This window comes from Bos javanicus, chromosome 7 (genome assembly GCF_032452875.1).
Source record: "Bos javanicus breed banteng chromosome 7, ARS-OSU_banteng_1.0, whole genome shotgun sequence".
NCBI classification, from domain to species: Eukaryota; Metazoa; Chordata; class Mammalia; order Artiodactyla; family Bovidae; genus Bos; species Bos javanicus.
The window spans coordinates 25,197,806-25,216,490 of NC_083874.1; the positions used below are offsets into that span (position 1 = coordinate 25,197,806).

Below are 18,685 nucleotides of genomic sequence, written 5' to 3' on the forward strand. Positions count from 1 at the left end.
AATATGCATAGAAGAGCCTGCCTATAGATCATATGTGACATACATTTGCTGAAGTTTTTATTATCATGTAACAGAGCTGGACAATGGTACAAGCATCTTCTAGAAATCAGAGATCATATAATATTAACTTGGAAAGAACCCATGATCATGGGCCTCATTAGTACCATCTTTCTAGGTGAGCTACACAGAGAACTAAACAGGCTGACAAGGAAACGAAAACCAAACTGTTAGTACTAAATGATTATAATCAATCTAGACCGCCTAAATATACATATATATGCGGTATGGCAGGGTGTGTCGTCATTGGTTCTGTTTTGATTTTCTGAACTTTTCTCGGGACTTCAGAATATTGACAGGTACAGAGGAGTCATTAAAGCAGGTGCCCTCAGGGCACAGGTAGGGAAGCCCAATGAGTGGAGAGGGCTGAGTGGCTGGGCTGTGGTGTCATAGAAGGGACTCTTCACCACCGCCATGCAACGTGACAGACCTAGCATGGCCAGGACATCCAGCTTTTTAAGAAAAGCCAGAAGTACAAATTTCATGTGAAATTTCCCAATTTACAATGTTGGCTACTCATTTTAAAACATTAGACGGGCCAAGAAAACACATCTGTGTCCCAGACACAGCCCTTGAGCCACCTATTTACAATGTCTAGGGTAGAATACATTGAAGTTTTGTAAGGCACTTCTCATTATCGGCAAATGCTGAGTTTTCATGATGGAATTCTCTGGCCCTTTGTCATTCAGCATTTTGATGGGAAGAAAGTCTCTTGTTTTATGAATTTGGAGGTGCTGGTTTTGAGATTGGTGCATGGCTATAAAACCTGTCTCTCTGCCTTCTTTCACATTCCAGATTACAGGACAGGTCCGTGTTTCACTCAGGTCAACAACCAGATGTGCCAGGGGCAGCTCACAGGCATCGTGTGTACAAAGACTCTGTGCTGCGCCACCACTGGGCGGGCCTGGGGTCACCCCTGCGAGATGTGCCCAGCCCAGCCTCAGCCCTGCCGACGGGGCTTCATCCCCAACATACGCACTGGAGCTTGCCAAGGTGAGTGAGCCTTCAGCCCGTGTGCACCGAGTCATCCACCCAGTTGTCTGGGCTCCTTTCACTGCACTATGGGGATCTGCCACGGTGGATGGGAGCCTTAAACCCAAAGCTGTTTCCCAGAGGGGCCCTATCATCTCTGATGATGAGGGGCTTGGCTACAGATGGCTTATCTTCTGGCCACTTAGCAAATTATTGTTAACTGACAGAGAGGGAGAAGAGGGATATGAAAAATTGGGGGAAATTTAAAAAACATTTAAGACAATCAGAAGAGAAGCCATTCCATGTCTTTATCCAGATGGCGTTACACATTCCCTACTACAGCCCCTCAAACTATGCATATGTAAATATCTGGGGGACACATTTTTTCTGTCTTTCCCATCTCATTAAAGATATGAGAACCTGAACTCAGGTGACAGGGAAAAAGTGAGCCGTCTGAGATTATCAACAGTGTCTTCAGAGACAAAGCAGTAACCCCAACCATGACTGCAGTTACTTCTGAGTTTATTAATCAGTCGATTACAATCTTGTCTCCAGGCAATCTTCCCAACCACATCCTTACATATATGTATCAGGGCTAGATCCAGGCCCTGAGGATGCTACAACTATCAACTTTAACCCAAATAGTAGAAATTGTCATATACTTACTGAATAATTAATTAATTTTCAGCCAACGTGATTCTTAGTCTTCTTAACAACTTCTCTGATATATGGATTAAGTGCATTTTTAAAGCTTAGAACAGGGTGCTGTGATGAGCTTTCAAGCAGTAGTAGGGTGAAAGGAAAGTGGAAAGTACTTTTGTGTTATTCAGAGAAATGATGTTATTCATTATTACACATGGGAGTTAGTTAAACTTTGTTACAATTAAATCATATACAAAGTCAGATGTGAAATCTTTCAAATTGATGTTAGTAACCAGTGTCAGCAGCCAAAGATGGATAAGCTTTATACTGTCAGCAAAAACAAAACCGGGGCCTGACTGTGGCTCAGATCATGAACTCCTTATTGCCAAATTCAGACTGAAATTGAAGAAAGTGGAGAAAACCACTAGACCATTCAGGTATGACCTAAATCAAAGTGAGAAATAGATTTAAGGGACTAGATCTGACAGACAGAGTGCCTGATGAACTATGGATGGAGGCTCGTGACATTGTACAGGAGACAGGAATCAATACCATCCCTAAGAAAAAGAAATGCAAAAAGCAAAATGGCTGTCTGAGGAGGCCTTACAAATAGCTGTGAAAAGAAAGGAAGCAAAAAGCAAAGGAGAAAAGGAAAGATATACCCATTTGAATGCAGAGTTCCAAAGAATAGCAAGGAGACATAAGAAAACCTTCCTCAGTGATCAATGCAAAGAAATAGAAGAAAACAATAGAATGGGAAAGACTAGAGAGCTCTTCAAGAAAATTAGAGATACCAAGGGAACATTTCCTGCAAAGATAGGTACAATAAAGGACAGAAATGGTATGGAGCTAACAGGAGCACAAGATATTAAGAAGAAGTGGCAAGAATACACAGAAGTACTATACAAAAAAGATCTTCATGACCCAGATAACCACAATGGTGTGATCACTCACCTAGAGCCAGACATCCTGGAATGTGAAGTCAAGTGGGCCTTAGGAAGCATCATTATGAACAAAGCTAGTGGAGGTGATGGAATTCCAGTTGAGCTATTTCAAATCCTGAAAGATGATGCTGTGAAAGTGCTGCACTCAATATGCCAGCAAATTTGGAAAACTCAGCAGTGGCCACAGGACTGGAAAAGGTCAGTTTTCATCCCAATCCCAAAGAAAGGCAATGCCAAAGAATGCTCAAACTACCGCACAATTGCACTCATTTCACACGCTAGTAAAGTAATGCTCAAAATTCTCCAAGCCAGGCTTCAGCAGTACGTGAAGCATGAACTTGCAGATGTTCAAGCTGGTTTTAGAAAAGGCAGAGGACCCAGAGATCAAATTGCCAACATCCGCTGGATCATCGAAAAAGCAAGAGTTCCAGATAAACATCTATTTCTACTTTATTGACTATGCCATAGCTTTTGATGTGTGGATCACAATAAACTGTGAAAAATTCTAAAAGAGATGGTAATACCAGACCACCTGATCTGCCTCTTGAGAAATCTGTATGCAGGTCAGGAAGCAACAGTTAGAACTGGACATGGAACAACAGACTGGTTCCAAATAGGAAAAGGAGTACATCAAGGCTGTATATTGTCACCCTGCTTATTTAACTTCTATGCAGAGTACATCATCAGAAACGCTGGCCTGGAGGAAGCACAAGCTGGGATCAAGATTGCCAGGAGAAATATCAATAACCTCAATATGCAGATGACACCACCCTTATGGCAGAAAGTGAAGAAGAACTAAAGAGCCTCTTTATGAAAGAGGAGAGTGAAAAAGTTGGCTTAAAGCTCAATATTCAGAAAACTAAGATCATGGCATCCAGTCCCATCACTTCGTGGCAAATAGATGGGGAAACAGTGGAAACAGTGGCTGACTATATTTTTCTGGGCTCCAAAATCACTGAAGATGGTGATTGCAGCCATGAAATTAATAGACACTTATTCCTTGGAAGGAAAGTTATGACCAACCTAGATAGCATATTCAAAAGCAGAAACATTACTTTGCCAGCAAAGATCTGTCTAGTCGAGGCTATGGTTTTTCCAGTGGTCATGTATGGATGTGAGAGTTGGACTGTGAAGAAAGCCGAGCGCTGAAGAATTGATGCTTTTTAACTGTGGTGTTGGAGAAGACTCTGGAGAGTCCCTTGGACTAAAAGGAGATCCAACCAGTCCATCCTGAAGGAGAGAGTGTTCATTGGTAAGACTGATGTTGAAGCTGAAACTCCAATACATTGGCCACCTGATGCTAAGAGCTGACTCATTTGAAAATATCCAGATGCTGGGAAAGATTGAGGGCAGGAGGAGAAGGGGACGACAGAGGATGAGATGGTTGGATGGCATCACCGACTCAATGGACATGGGTTTGGGTGGACTCTGGGAGTTGCTGATGGACAGGGAAGCCTGGCGTGCTGTGGTTCATGGGATCACAAAGAGTTGGACATGACTGAGCGACTGAACTGAACCAGTGTCAGAGGTTGTTTATCCAGCCCATGTAAATGGTATATTGCGGAAAGCCAGGCCACTGTCTGTCCAAACCCCAGATGAGAATTGGTAGATTCAGGACCTGTACATAACCTCAGTCCATCAAATTATAAAGTCTGAGTGCTCTGCATAATTTGGTAAGTATATTTCTGACAGTGGCCTCCAAAGATTTTTCTTAGTTTTGTAGTTTTATAAAACGTAGTTTTAAAAATGGTCTGCATCTGAACTCTTTTCGAATCAGAACTATAGGGATACCCAAGGGATGACCCTGTTGTTGTTGTTTACTCTTTAAGTCCTCTCTGACTTTCTTACAACCCCATGGACTGTAGCCCGCCAAGCTTCTCTGTCCATGAGATCTCGCAGTGGTTTTGCCATTTCCTCCTCCAGGGAATCTTCCCAATCCAGGAATTAAACCTGCATCTCTTGGGTCTCCTGTATTGACAGGCGGATTCTTTACCATTCTGCCACCTGGGAAGCCCCAAGGGTGACCATATAACCCAACAAATTATCAGCTTTATATTTAATTGCATGTAAAAGCCTTGCCAGCTGTGGCCTTAGAATGGTTTTGTGAATGTTTTGTCTCTTGGATTAGTACCAACCACAACAAATATGAAAATCAAGTTAAATATAATTTTTAATCTGTTGTTTACTGTGGATAATAAAATTCTAAATCATTGATATGACGAATGGTATGATTATATAGAGTTCCTGATAAAGCAACATTTTTTTCTCCAGAATATATACTATGCTATTAATATATCAGTTCAGTTCAGTTCAGTCTGTCAATCGTATCCGACTCTTTGCAACCCCATGAATCGCAGCACGCCAGGCCTCCCTGTCCATCACCAACTCCCGGAGTTCACTCAGACTCACATCCATCAAGTCAGTGATGCCATCCAGCCATCTCATCCTCTGTCGTCCCTTTTCTCTCCTGCCCCCAATTCCTCCCAGCCTCAGAGTCTTTTCCAATGAGTCAACTCTTCGCATGAGGTGGCCAAAGTACTGGAGTTTCAGCTTTAGCATCATTCCTTCCAAAGAAATCCCAGGGCTGATCTCCTTCAGAATGGACCAGTTAGATCTCCTTGCAGTCCAAGAGACTCTCTGGAGTCTTCTCCGACACCACAGTTCAAAAGCATCAGTTCTTCAGTGCTCAGCTTTCTTCACAGTCCAACTCTCACATCCATATATGACCACTGGAAAAACCATAGCCTTGACTAGACAGACCTTTGTTGGCAAAGTAATGTCTCTGCTTTTCAATATGCTATCGAGGTTGGTCATAACTTTCCTTCCAAGGAGTAAGCGTCTTTTAATTTCATGGCTGCAGTCACCATCTGTAGTGATTTTGAAGCCCAGAAAAATAAAGTCTGATACTGTTTTCCACTGTTTCCCCATCTATTTCCCATGAAGTGATTAATATATAGCATATAGTATTTATTTACTGTACTACATAGAATTCCTAGATTAGATATAGATTACTGTATAATTTATATAATTTAACATTACTATTAAAGATAAAATACTGTATAGATCTACTAGATTAACACTGACTGGATTTGCTAGAGGAAAAACTTTTGTTTATCCTCTGGCACTTTTCACCTTCTAATGCACTTGCCTGTCTATTGTCTTTATTGCTTTTGAAAGTGAAAGTGAAGGTGTTAGTTGCTCAGCCGTGTCCGACTCTTTGCGACCCCATGTCCTGTAGCCCACAAGGCTCCTCTGTCCAGGGAATTCTCCAGGCAAGAATACTGGAGTGGTCCCTTCTCCAGGGCATCTTCCTGACCCAGGGATCAAACCTGTGTCCTCCATTGGCAGGCGGATTCTTTACCTTCTGAGCCATCAGGTTAAGCCCCTCTTGCTTTTACTCTCTCCCAACTAGAATGTAAGCTCTGTTTCAGCAAAAATCTGTTATATTCATTAATGTTTCTGAGGCATTTAGAATAGTATCTAACATGCAGTAGATACTCAGTAAATATCTTTTGAATTAATAAATGGAATTGATATTAAAATATTCTTGAAAACCACTGTTTCATAGAAATAGTCCTGGTTGAAAAAAGCCCTTAATTTCTACCCAAAAAAAAAAAAAAAATCACAAATTACAGACTCTCCTCATCTTTTGTATTTGTAGTTAGACTTTTTTACGGTGATATTTTGTCAAAGAGGCCTAGTTTTTCTGAACACAATTATGGAAAATGTGTCATCTGATCTGAAACTTCCTGAATGTCCTTCAGGATTGAGTAATGTCTGAAAGCTTATTTGTTTGATTTTGTTTATGCAGCAAAGATAAGTTTTGGGCTCCATTTGACTAAAAATATAATGGATTAATACAGCTACAGGAGCAAAATGAAATCTGCCACATGGTTAAAATGTCTGGAAAAACAAGTTCTGCTTTATTTCAAAATCATGGCATCGTCAGAAGGCTCTCAATTAAACACTAATCTTCAGTTCAGGCTATTTTAAGACTACATCTTACTGTGATTTCATTTTCCCCTTTAAATTCCTAGACTGTTTCCCAAATACTCTGCCAAATTAATTTGGAAGGTAATAGAATGGGAAACAATAAGACAATAAAACATGATACATGTCATACTTTTTTATAATAGTGATCTTTTTAAAGGGGTAGTTGAAAATTTTTGTAGAGTTGAAAACATCTAGCTGTGTAGATGATAGCAGTAAATAGCTTAATGTTGGTTTTAAAATACGGTTTATATTAGCCAAGAGAGGACATTGCTGAAGTTCTAAATATAATACTATCCTGTAACTGGTGCAATTAGTGAATTACTTTAACTGCAGCCTAGGAGGGAATGAAAGGGATCTTATAATCAAAAAGTAACTGTGAAAAATGAGATCCAATATGAAATTAAAATGATACTTAAAAAAACATTAAGCTGTGAGGAAACTAGTAATTTTTTTGTTTTGTTTTTTACTTTTCACTGTTGCTGTCATGACTTTCTGGACTTAAATAAGCGGTGTCAGAAGAAACCCCTTCCTAGGGTGTTATGAGGTCAGTCATAATGATTCTTGACTCCTTCCCTGTTGAGAGCATTTCAGTTGTAGTCCATAAGCCTAAGTCTAATCTACATTTAGGCTTGTATATTCTTCATTTTATTAAACACAAAGGAACCAAAGTTGCCTCACATAGGCCTTAAAATTTAAGCTAGCATAAAATGAGCGAATTAAAGGCATAAAAAAGTGGCATTAAACTGTTTTTCAAAAATATTTGTAAACTTCAAATAAATATGTCATGAACTGTCACTTGCATATGTTGTATTATTATTATTTTTTTACAGTTAAGTTCTTTTTAAATCTTCACTGACTTACAAGTTCACTCTAATTAGAAGGAAATTTTATTTAAAATTAATACTTGACTTTGGGTCTTTGAGATTTTCAGATAGTGTAAACTTAAAATTTTAAAGAAAGTGCAGAGAGTTTGATAAGAAGCTGCTGCAGGCAATATTCCTTGTAGAAGTTTTCAAATCAACCTGATTCTTCTTAGCACTCTCTAGTCTTTCTTCAGCAGAAAATGACTCCATTTAAACATGAGTACTAAAGAAAAACTGAAAAAAAAGAGAGAAAAAGCATGAGGAAAAGATAGAATTATCTAAATTAACACAAATTTCATGTACTCTTTTATCTCATGGAAATGAAAAATAATGTGTTTCTACTCTTAACAGGTGCTCGAAGAAGCACTCTAAGAGTTCAGTAAAGACAATCAGAGATGCATAGTGCATACTGATCATACTCAAGAAAGAAACTGAAGGAATAAAAACTTTACCTAATGAAAGGCAAATATTACACATACACATACAGACTTAACATAAAACTGAACAAAATCATGACAAAGGTTGATAAGCTTGAGGAAATCACAAAGTGAAATGTCAGAGGACAATAAAGACTGATTGGAAAGAAGCAGAAAGGTGGTAAAGAAAGCTGAAGCAATGAACAGAAAACAACAGACAAATTTTCTAAAATAGAAGTTTCAGTTTGCAGTTTGGAAGGTATAGCAGTTGACTAAGAAAGAGAAGATAAAGGAGAATCTTGTGGGCATAATAAGACAGAATAAGCAAGTATCTTCTTTAAAGGGAATACCCTAAGGGGTCTCAAACTTCTCTCGAGCAACTCATAGACCAGAAAACAGTGTGGCAGGGTCTACAGACTTCTGGCCTTGATACATATTTTTGTAAATAGAAGTATTTTAGGTGCTCTGCAAAGAATCAACTCTAGGGGGGACCAGAGTGGAAGAAAAAAAAAACTCAGAAGTTTCCTGTGACAGTACAGGTGATATATGATGAAGCTTGAGACCAGAGTAGAGGCAGAGAGCCAAGATTTGAGATATATTTGGGAAGCAAACACTTGGTACTGATGGGAAGAAGTGAGAGGATGCCCAGTTTCTCTCTTAACGTTTCTGATTTTGACATTGGGATAAACAATGATGACATCTGTTGAGACAAAGAGGATTGAGACAGAACCATGCTCTGTTTTATTTTATTTCAAGTTTGAAGTCCTACAGGTAGTAAGTTATCAATATTTACTTATTGGGATGATCATTTATTCAGCATTGGAATTTTGTGAATGCATGAATAGATATTCTGGCCGAATCAAACCACACTGAACCGTTGCCAAGACAGACTATATGTCTTAGGCCCCAGATAGAGACAGGACTATTTTTCAATTGCTATACTTAAAGACTGACATTTGTTTTTGTAGAAATATAAGTACTGTGTATGAATATCTATGGAGTGTAGAAATAACTTACATTTTAAAAGTGAATCTTATTTGGGGACAGACCAAGTTAAAAAATCATGCACTATTAGTACAGTAATAGGAGTTGGTCCTTAGTTCCCGCAGATATAAATTAAATGAACCATTTTTATATGCCTGTAGTGCTGGCACATATTTTTCACATTTTAATGTCAGCTAAAAATAATATACCATCTAATACTAATTTATATAATAAAATCAGTTTATTATCTCTTAAGGCAAGTTTATTTGGAGAAGTTGGAGAATAACCGAGTTCATAAACTAGAATTACTATTGCTTTGTCACATTATTTATAACCTTAGTAGACATAGACTGAAGTGATTGTCTAAGGTTTAAGTTTCAAAAGATTTAATTTTATTCGGTAAAATTCTTATATGTGATTTGAAGTTATCCAACATTTAAAGAAATAATAAGCCTCTGCCTGAATTGAAGGGAAGAACAGAAACACATCTGTATAATTTGTCCAGTGGAAAACCCATCAGACATTAGTGGTTCCTTATGCTAGCTTGGAAGATGCAGAAACTCTTGCATAATTTGAAGGTCTGAGGCTGGCTTCTTTTGTTTTTATAGGGAACACTTGTGTGTGCCTCTAGGTTCCTGTTGATTATTTCAATAAGATTTCTTTAAACTTTCTTTTTTATTTTAGTGATTAATGATCTCCCTAAAAGAAATTAATTCTGTATCGCTGCGTAGGATATTTCAAAAAATAAAAGTTCTATTTATTTTTTCTAGGAAAAGTACTTTTCAGGCAATTACAAAATAAACCCTGTAAAGTCAGAATGCTTTTTCCTTTGAAAATTACTGAATCTACTAAATATGTAGTCAAAGTTTTTATGAACAGTACTAAGGGATTTACAGGGATTTGGCCTCATTTTTCATTTTATACCAAAATATTCTTTCTTTGATTTATCTACCAGGAAAAAAGCGGTTTCTACGGATGTTTTTTACCACTGTAATGAGGGTAGAAATGTAGTACATTTTTAAAATAATGCAGTTTGAAATGTTGTAAATTAAACTCTTCAGTATGTAAACTTCTTGTCATATAATTCATTTTAGTTGCTTTTTGTTTGGATCAGATATCCTTTAATAAGACAGTGATACCTGTTTTCATCTCAGGATAACAATATTTTGTGTGCTGTGCCCAGTTGTGTCCAACTCTTTTGCGACCCTGTGGACTGTAGCCTGCCAGGTTCCTCTTTCTGTGGGATTTTCCAGGCACGAATACTGGAGTGGGTTGTCATTTCCTTTTCTAAGGGATCTTCCCAACCCAGGGGTCAAACCCTTGTCTCCAGAGTCTCCTGCATTGTAGATGGATTCTTTACTGCTAAGCCACTGGGGAAGCCCCAGTTTACACAGTAAGATATACCAAACTTGTGGGTTTACCAAAAAATAGCAGGATAAGTCAATATACACTGACATAGAAATGTATCAATAAAATGTTTTAATGGAAAAAGATAAGAGGCAAAGCAACACATATAGTGTGATCTTATTCTGATTAAATTAATGGGCCACCACTCTGAATTTGTCTATGAATAATTCTAAAAGAACAGACTACTAATGTATCAATGGTTATCTCTTTTAATTTTCTGTTTTTCTGCATCTTTAATATTTCTTACAATGAGTACATCAATTGTTATATAGATATAATATTAATAAATCTGTTACGTTGGCCTGTCGATTTGGATAGCTAATGTAAATCTGCATAAGCTTATATATTGTATGCCCTTTTATATACCATGTTCATCGTAACAATATACTGAATTACCTTTTACACAAAGAGAATTTAAGGTGAATTTAGATATAAAGTGAAAGACTCAGAAACTCTAAATAAAGAAAATTTTCCCAATCTCCTATAATGTGTTAGCTGTAGTTTTTTTATACAGGGTCTTTATCAGGTGGAGGACATTCCCTTGTATTTCTGGCTTACTGAGATTTTAAAAAATCTATTAGTGATCATGAATGAGTGTTGAACTTTGCCGTTGCTTTTTTCATACCCAAGAGATATTCATATGTTGTCTCTTCCTTAATCTGTTTGATGAACTGATTTATGTTTGAATGTGGAAGCCTCAAATTCCTGGAATAAACGTTTTACTTAGTCATGATATGTTAACTTTTTATATATTGCTAAAGTTGACTGGCTAATAATTTTTGTATGCTCATCCCCAATTTAATCACAATTTAATCACAATTATGATGATTTATTTTAATATGAAGCTTTGGCTTCAGGGTGATGCCAACTCAGTGAAATGGGTTGGGCAGTGTCCTCTCTTCTCTTTTCTGTGTGATTCTGTGTATATTTCTTTCTTAAATGTTTGAAAGAATTTAACAGCAAAGCCACCTAGACCTGAAATTTTCTTCAGGCAAAGATTTTAAACTAAGACTTAAGTTACTTTAATAGATGTAAGTCTTTTCAGATTATATGTTTGTTCTCCTGAGGTGATGGAAAGTTAGAGGCTGCTGACTATTCATCACCAGGAGAGTGGACAGACTGAGAAAGTAGCCTTGACATATGCATGATCATGTGTAAACAGCTAGTGGGAAGCTGCTGTATAACACAGGGAGCTCAGCCTGGTGCCCAGAGGGATGGGGTGAAGTGGGGGAGGTGAGCACGGAGCGAGGCTCAAGCAGATACCAAAACAACATTGTAAAGCAATTACATTCCAATTAAAAATAAAAGGAAGTCTTCTGTAGCAAATCAAAGCAAGGGATTGGTTGTCCACAAAACGCTATGGATGGATTTTAGAAACAGAATTCTGAAAGTCAAAACCAAGAGACAAAATGAGGTCTTTAATGTATATCATTTACCTAAATTAAAATACATGCATACGAAGGGATCCTGACTCCCCTCACATTGTTGCTTTGAGAACAAGTGGATTTCTGCTATACATTAAAAAAATACGCATGTGTAGATAAATATTCTGAAAATTAGTGATATCTGTATCGAAAATACTTTCTGCTTACAGATGTTGATGAATGCCAGGCTATTCCTGGGATATGCCAGGGAGGAAACTGTATCAATACAGTGGGCTCTTTTGAATGCAAATGTCCTGCTGGTCACAAGCAGAGCGAAACTACTCAGAAATGTGAAGGTGAGTATCTCCCTTTCAAGGGACATGTCTGACTCTGAATCTGGGAAAAATTTAATCACAATTATGATGATTTATTTTAATATGAAAGTGAAGGAATAACCTTAGAGTAGTTTTGTGTTGGTTTGTATATTTAATGGGTTTCATTTGGAAAAAAGAACCAGTATCATTTTACATTTGGTTTAGCTCAGTTTCTGTACTGTAGTGAGAATGGTAGCAATCCAACAATTTTTATTTTTCCTTCATAGTTTTCTATTTCACTTATGAAATTATATCAAACATTAAAATTAGGTAAAGATAAGTTCAAGTGAAATATATTAAAGCAACGCATTAGAGGTACTCCGTCATATGTTATAAAATAAAGACTTTAAGTTTTGTATTGATATTGTGCGTAACTGACCGTCTAATAAAAGACAAGTATAATTGACTCAAGGAGGGTTTGGAAATTATCACAGCAGGTAATCTCCCAGAAAATAGCTTAGTCAAGTAAAGATCTTAAAAAAAAAAACTAATACTTTTCGGAATATGAGTTTGGGACTATAATATTGAAATGTAAATTTTATCAGCATTCCTCAAATAGAATAAATTCACTTGTTATATGTATCTTTGAAAACTTTATCAAAATTATGAAATTCAGGAAGCTTCTAAGTGTGTCTAGTTTTAATTAATATAGAGGTTTAGGAAATTATGATGCTTCTGGTAGTGTTAAAGTATAATGTTTGTCTTTTCCGTTATTACTTAAATCAATTTATTATTAACTGAACTCATTTTCTGAAAGCTTTAATAGAATATATCTTTTCTCATTTTGTTACATAAGTGTTTTTATCTATTCAGAGTTTTAAAAAACAATTTTGGAGTTTTTGCCAGTCTAACTTTTCTGAGGTGGAAAAATATATATGGAAAATTCAATAATCTGAACTTATTCCTCATGCCTACTAGGATATTAACTGAGAGCATTTTTTTTTTTTATTCAATAGTGCTAAACATATATAATAATTACTTCTGGTGAAAATATTATCACAAGTTCATTTAGACCTTTTACCTTCAATACCTAGTATATATAATTAAGTCTTTTGTTTTTTTTTCCCCTTTCCAAAAGGCAGTATTTGGGATTGTTTCTGTTCAGTTCAGTTCAGTTCAGTTGCTCAGTCCTGTCCAACTCTTTGCGATACCATGAACCACGGCACGCCAGGCCTCCCTGTCCATCACCAACTCCCGGAGTCCACCCAAACCCATGTCCATTGAGTCGGTGATGCCATCCAACCATCTCATCCTCTGTCGTCCCCTTTTCCTCCTGCCCTCAATCTTTCCCAGCATCAGGGTCTTTTCAAATGAGTCAGCTCTTCACATCAGGTGGCCAAAGTATTGGAGTTTCAGCTTCAGCATCAGTCCTTCCAGTGAATATTCAGGACTGATCTCCTTTAGGATGGACTGGTTGGATCTCCATGCAGTCCAAGGGACTCTCAAGAATCTTCTCCAACACCACAGTTCAAAAGCATCAGTTCTTCTGTGCTCAGCTTTCATTATAGTCCAACTCACATCTGTACGTGACCACTAGAAAGACTATAGCCTTGACTAGTTGGACCTTTGTTGACAAAGTCTCTATTTCTGCTACTTGATTATAAAAATTGTGTCCCTCTCTGTCAACAAAAAACGTGGGAAAAATAAAATCTAGAGTATGATGGAGAACAGGTAGGAAGAGGAACTATTTCCTAGATAAGAAGTAGAGTATGAATACACACGGAATTGGACTAGAGAGTTAGGGATCTGCAGGAAGTCTGGGTTGGACTGCTATTTCCTTGCTATGTTCTGTATTTTTCTTCCCCCCTCTTTTGGGGTTGATTCTGTTGCTCAACCTTTTATCACCACCCCACTCCTTTACTTTTTTACTTCTGGAGTCATATACAAACTAGATCCAAGGGGGTGGACTTAGGAACAAAAAGAGAGTTTGATTATAGGTAAGAAGGTACAGCCACCAACTGATGAGAGTGGTTGTGACAGTTCCATTAATCATCCAACAATGTATCACTTCTTAGTTGAAAATAGAATGAGCATTTTCTACATCACATTTCATCAAAACAACATGTAGAGCCAAGACAGAGTTTGGCTAAAGACAGTGCAACTCTTTATTCACACTCGTCTATGTTCTTTAGGAAAGGGGGCTATTGATGTAATGGAGGCACCACCCAGAGCCCTGAATCCAGTCGTCTCTTTCCTTATTTCCTCCCAAGCAGCCAAATCTATTTAACCAATGCCCAGAAAAAATTATATGATTTAATGTTTGGGACTGGTGGGGAATAGCAGAATTAGAAGAAGTGGTGATTAGAATTTGAAAACTAAAGGTTTTATGAAGCCTTGACTTTGTGTCTAAGTCATATTTATTTGGATAGGTCTTAAAAGTGACTATTATCAATTTTCTTTGAGTTATACTCTTTCTTTATGTAAAAGAACAAGTGGTATTTCCTTACATAAATTTATTTAATGTAATTGGTGGCATAATGTATCTGGAAAGACTGCAAACTGTTGTTACACTCAGTTACAAGTTTTAAATTATAGTCAGTTAATACAGTATCAATGTAAAAAGTGTTGCCATGAATTTAAAGTTAGTGTTTATTCTAAATAAAAATACAATGATACCAATTACTTTGAACCAAATGTTGAAGGTAAGATATTTTAACTTTTGTATGGATTACAATGAATGTTAAAATATAGAACTAAAAGATTTAAATGATGCCCTTCCTATTTCTGTTGTAGCACATTTTATATTTCTGTTCATATGTCAGTGAAATTCTCCGAAGAAGTCTTTTTTAATCTGTAAGTTATTAGATCTGTTCAGAAATAAGAAAGGTGACTCCATCACATTTTCCTGTGATTAGGAAAATGGTGGTAGCATTAACAAGAAATCGTAAAGTCAGCTTAATAACTTTGATAAATTGTCTTATTGATTTCTTGTGTTACTTGTTTATTGACCATCTCACTTCAACACTTGAGTAAGGTCATTGAGGACAAAAACTCTGTCTTATTTCGTGCTGATAAATTTCATTTATTACAGACCCTGAAACAGTCTTGATATATTGTAAGCTACATTGATTCATTGGGAACAGGGTGTATAGTAAGTTAAGTTCTTTTACCTGGGTTGAATGTCCAAATGAAAAGAAAATATGGGGCCAGAGTTGAGATTGTATTTGGAAAGAAGCCAGTGATCTTCATCATGGGAACTTTTGCTTTATCTGATTTTTTTTCACTTCCTTAATAATCTTGTTTCACTTTGGTTGTAATTCAAAGGCTAAGAGGATAAACATTGTGCAGTTCAGCATTTTTAGATTTTTGTGTCATTGTCCCTCTTTCAGTTCAGTTCAGTCACTCAGCCGTGTCCAACTCTTTGCAAACCCATGGACCACAGCATGCCAGGCCACCCTGTCCATTACCAACTCCCAGAGTTCACTCACTCAAACTCATGTCCATTGAGTTGGTGATGCCATCCAACCATCTCATCCTCTGTCGTCCCTTTCCCCTCCCACCTTCAATCTTTCCCAGCATCAGGGTCTTTTCAAATGAGTCAGTTCTTCACATCAGGTGGTCAAAGTATTGGAGCTTCAGCTTCAGCATCAGTCCTTCCAGTGAATTTTCAGGACTGATTTCCTTTAGGATGGACTAGTTGAATCTCCTTGCAGTCCAAGGAACTCTCAAGAGTCTTCTCCAGCACTACAGTTCAAAAGCATCAGTTCTTCGGTGCTCAGCTGTTATAGTTCAACTCTCACATCCATACATGACCACTGGAAAAACCATAGCTTTGACTAGATGGACTTTTGTTGGCAAAATAATGTCTCTGCTTTTTAATATGCTATCTGGGTTGGTCATAACTTTTCTTCCAAAGAGCAAGCTTCTTTTAATTTCATGACTGGAGTCACCATCTGCAGTGATTTGATTTTGAAGCCCCCAAAAATAAAGTCTGTCACTGTTTCCACTCTTTCCCCATCTATTTGCCATGAAGTAATGGGCCATGATCTTAGTTTTCTGAATGTTGAGTTTTAAGCCAACTTTTTCACTCTCTTCTTTCACTTTTATCAAGAGGCTCTTTAGTTCTTCTTTGCTTTCTGCCATAAGGGTGATGTCATCTGCATATCGGAGAAGACAATGGCAACCGACTCCAGTACTCTTACCTGGGAAATCCCATGGATGGAGGAGCCTGGTAGGCTACAGTCCATGGGGTCGTGAAGAGTCGGACACGACTGAGTGACTTCACTTTCACTTTTCACTTTCATGCACTGGAGAAGGAAATGGCAACCCACTCCAGTATTCTTGCCTGGAGAATCCCAGGGATGGGGGAGCCTGGTGGGCTGGTCTATGGAGTCCCACAGAGTCGAACATGACTGATGTGACTTAGCAGCAGCATCTGCATATCTGAGATTATTGATATTTCTTCTGCCAATATTGATTCCAGCTTATGCTTTATCCAGCCCAGCATTTCTCATGATGTACTCTGCATATCCAGCTTGTGCTTTATCCAGCCCAGTGTTTCTCATGATGTACTCTGCATATAAGTTAAATAGGCAGAGTGACAATAAACAGAGGTCAGGGACCTTCACTCTCTATCTAAAAGAAAGAACTGTCTTCTGCTTTGAAATATCTTCTTAACTAAAATCTTCTCCAAAAGGCTTGTTCTACTGAATCTTTGAGTTTGAACATACATAGTTTATACTAACATGAAAAAATGATGAGGGAGTGTTTGTCTCCTAATTTAACATTTGAAACCTGTCAGTCAATATCTATCATTAAGGTTTGTTTTGTTTCATATCATTAGGAGAATTCTCTTGTGGGATTATTTTTTCACATTTAGATGTAGGCTAGTGTCCAAGCAGAGAGATGCTGCTGCTGCTGCTAAGTCGCATCAGTCGGGAATGAATATAAATATATATTTCTCTGCGTGTATGTGTGTGTGTTTGTCTAAAAGAATCCCTTATCTTTCTCCATCACTAACTTAGTACCCCAGATTCAGTAAAATCTCTTACGTTTACTAAAGTCATGTCTTATTTTTCCTAAGTCTGTCATAAAATGGCCAAAGTGATTCTTTGGTGTAGTAAACTATTCACATCCAAAAAGAAGGTTGTTTCAGTTATTTACTCTTTTCAAAGATTTACTCATCTAAATCTGTCTAATTTAAATGAAGAAAAGTAGAACACGTCAATATAATAGGAAAGGGTATATCAGAATACTGTCCACATTTTTTTTATATAACAAAAAATGTAAATTTGAACTTCAGTCTACTTGGATAAGCACAACTAGGTACCAGATGTCCTTACATGATCTCCTCTTCCACACTATACCTTCTCTGACATTCCTTGAGTTATTCTTTCCTGGCTTAAATGGAAGGCAGAAAAATAGCATCATTATATTGGAAAATTTCCCTTCAATGGCCCTTCATATGTCAAATAGTTGTTTGCAATTTATTCTGAAGAGTCTTCAGCTTTGTTCCATTACCACAGGATTTAGTTGTTTGGGATTTCTGACAACAAATATATTTATTTATACTCATGAAACTCATGAAAGTTGTTGGCACAGTGTCATTAGTGGCTGTTCCAACTCTGCTTTGATAAACCATGGAGAATAAACGTCTGTGCTAAACTGAAAAGCACTTGCTTTTACTCATATTTCCAAAAGTGTATTAACTTTAAAATAAATAATAAATAAGCTCATTGACTATTTCCCAAAAAGAACACTACATATTAAAAACTAAGATTCAAGTAAGAGAACTGTAAATTTGGGGAAATGTTTTAGGTCATTCATTTAAAAACACAAAACTATCATCTTTTAAATCGTCTTAAAAAGAAATTTGCAGCACTGTATTTAAAATGTAAACGAACTCCCTCTTAAAGAATCCACCTGCAAGGCAGGAGACCCAGGTTCTATTCCTGGGTCAGGAAGATCCGCTGGAGAAGGGATAGGCTAGCCACTCCAGTATTCTGGCCTGGAGAATTCCATGGACTGGACAGTCCATGGGGTCACAAAGAATCAGACACAGCTGTGTGACTTTCATTTCCACTTCACTCCCTTAAATAAGAAAGACCAGGCTCCTAAACCCAAACCTACTTTCTGCTCTCGTAACAATGAGCACTTTTTATTTTGCTTTATAAGTAATTTTTTTGTTTGCATCTGCCTGTAAGTAATGCACCAAAATAGCATTAATAAAAACGAATATTTATGGAGCACTTAGTGTGCTCTCAGCTACACTTAAACCACTTTGCATAGGTTTTCTTATTGAGTCATAATACAGTGCTGTGAGTTTGGTTACTGGTTTTTTAGTAGTTTTTTATTTATTTATTTTTGGCTGTACTGGGTCTTCGTTGCTGCCAGGGCTTTCCTCTAGTTGGCAGCGAGCAGGGGCTGCTCTCTAGTTGTGGCTTGTGGGTGGGCTTCTTACTGCAGGGGCTTCTCTTGTGAAGAGGGGGCTCTAGGGCATGTGAGCTTCAGTTGTTGCAGCTCTCGGGCTCTAGAGTACGGGCTTAGGTGCTCTGTGGCATGTGAGATCTTTGCAAATCAGGGATTGAACCTGTGTCTTCTGCATTAGCAGGCATGTTCTTTATCACTGAACCATCAAGAAAGCCCTGGTTACTATTATTAACTCGCTTTACAGAAGAGACTGAGACACAGAGAGTCTTAAGTAACCTTTGCAAGTTTTAATGGCTATGA

At 37.5% G+C, this 18,685-nt stretch overlaps 1 protein-coding gene across 2 annotated transcripts in view; it reads left to right on the forward strand.

Annotated features, from left to right (window-relative positions):
• Positions 1–18,685, forward strand: part of FBN2 (fibrillin 2) — a 222,825-nt gene that overhangs the window by 58,840 nt on the left and 145,300 nt on the right. For both annotated transcript variants that reach the window (XM_061422898.1, XM_061422899.1), the window contains exons 6-7: positions 853–1,050; positions 11,873–11,998. In XM_061422898.1, coding sequence (XP_061278882.1) covers positions 853–1,050; positions 11,873–11,998 — 324 coding nt within the window. The remainder of the gene's footprint in view (positions 1–852; positions 1,051–11,872; positions 11,999–18,685) is intronic.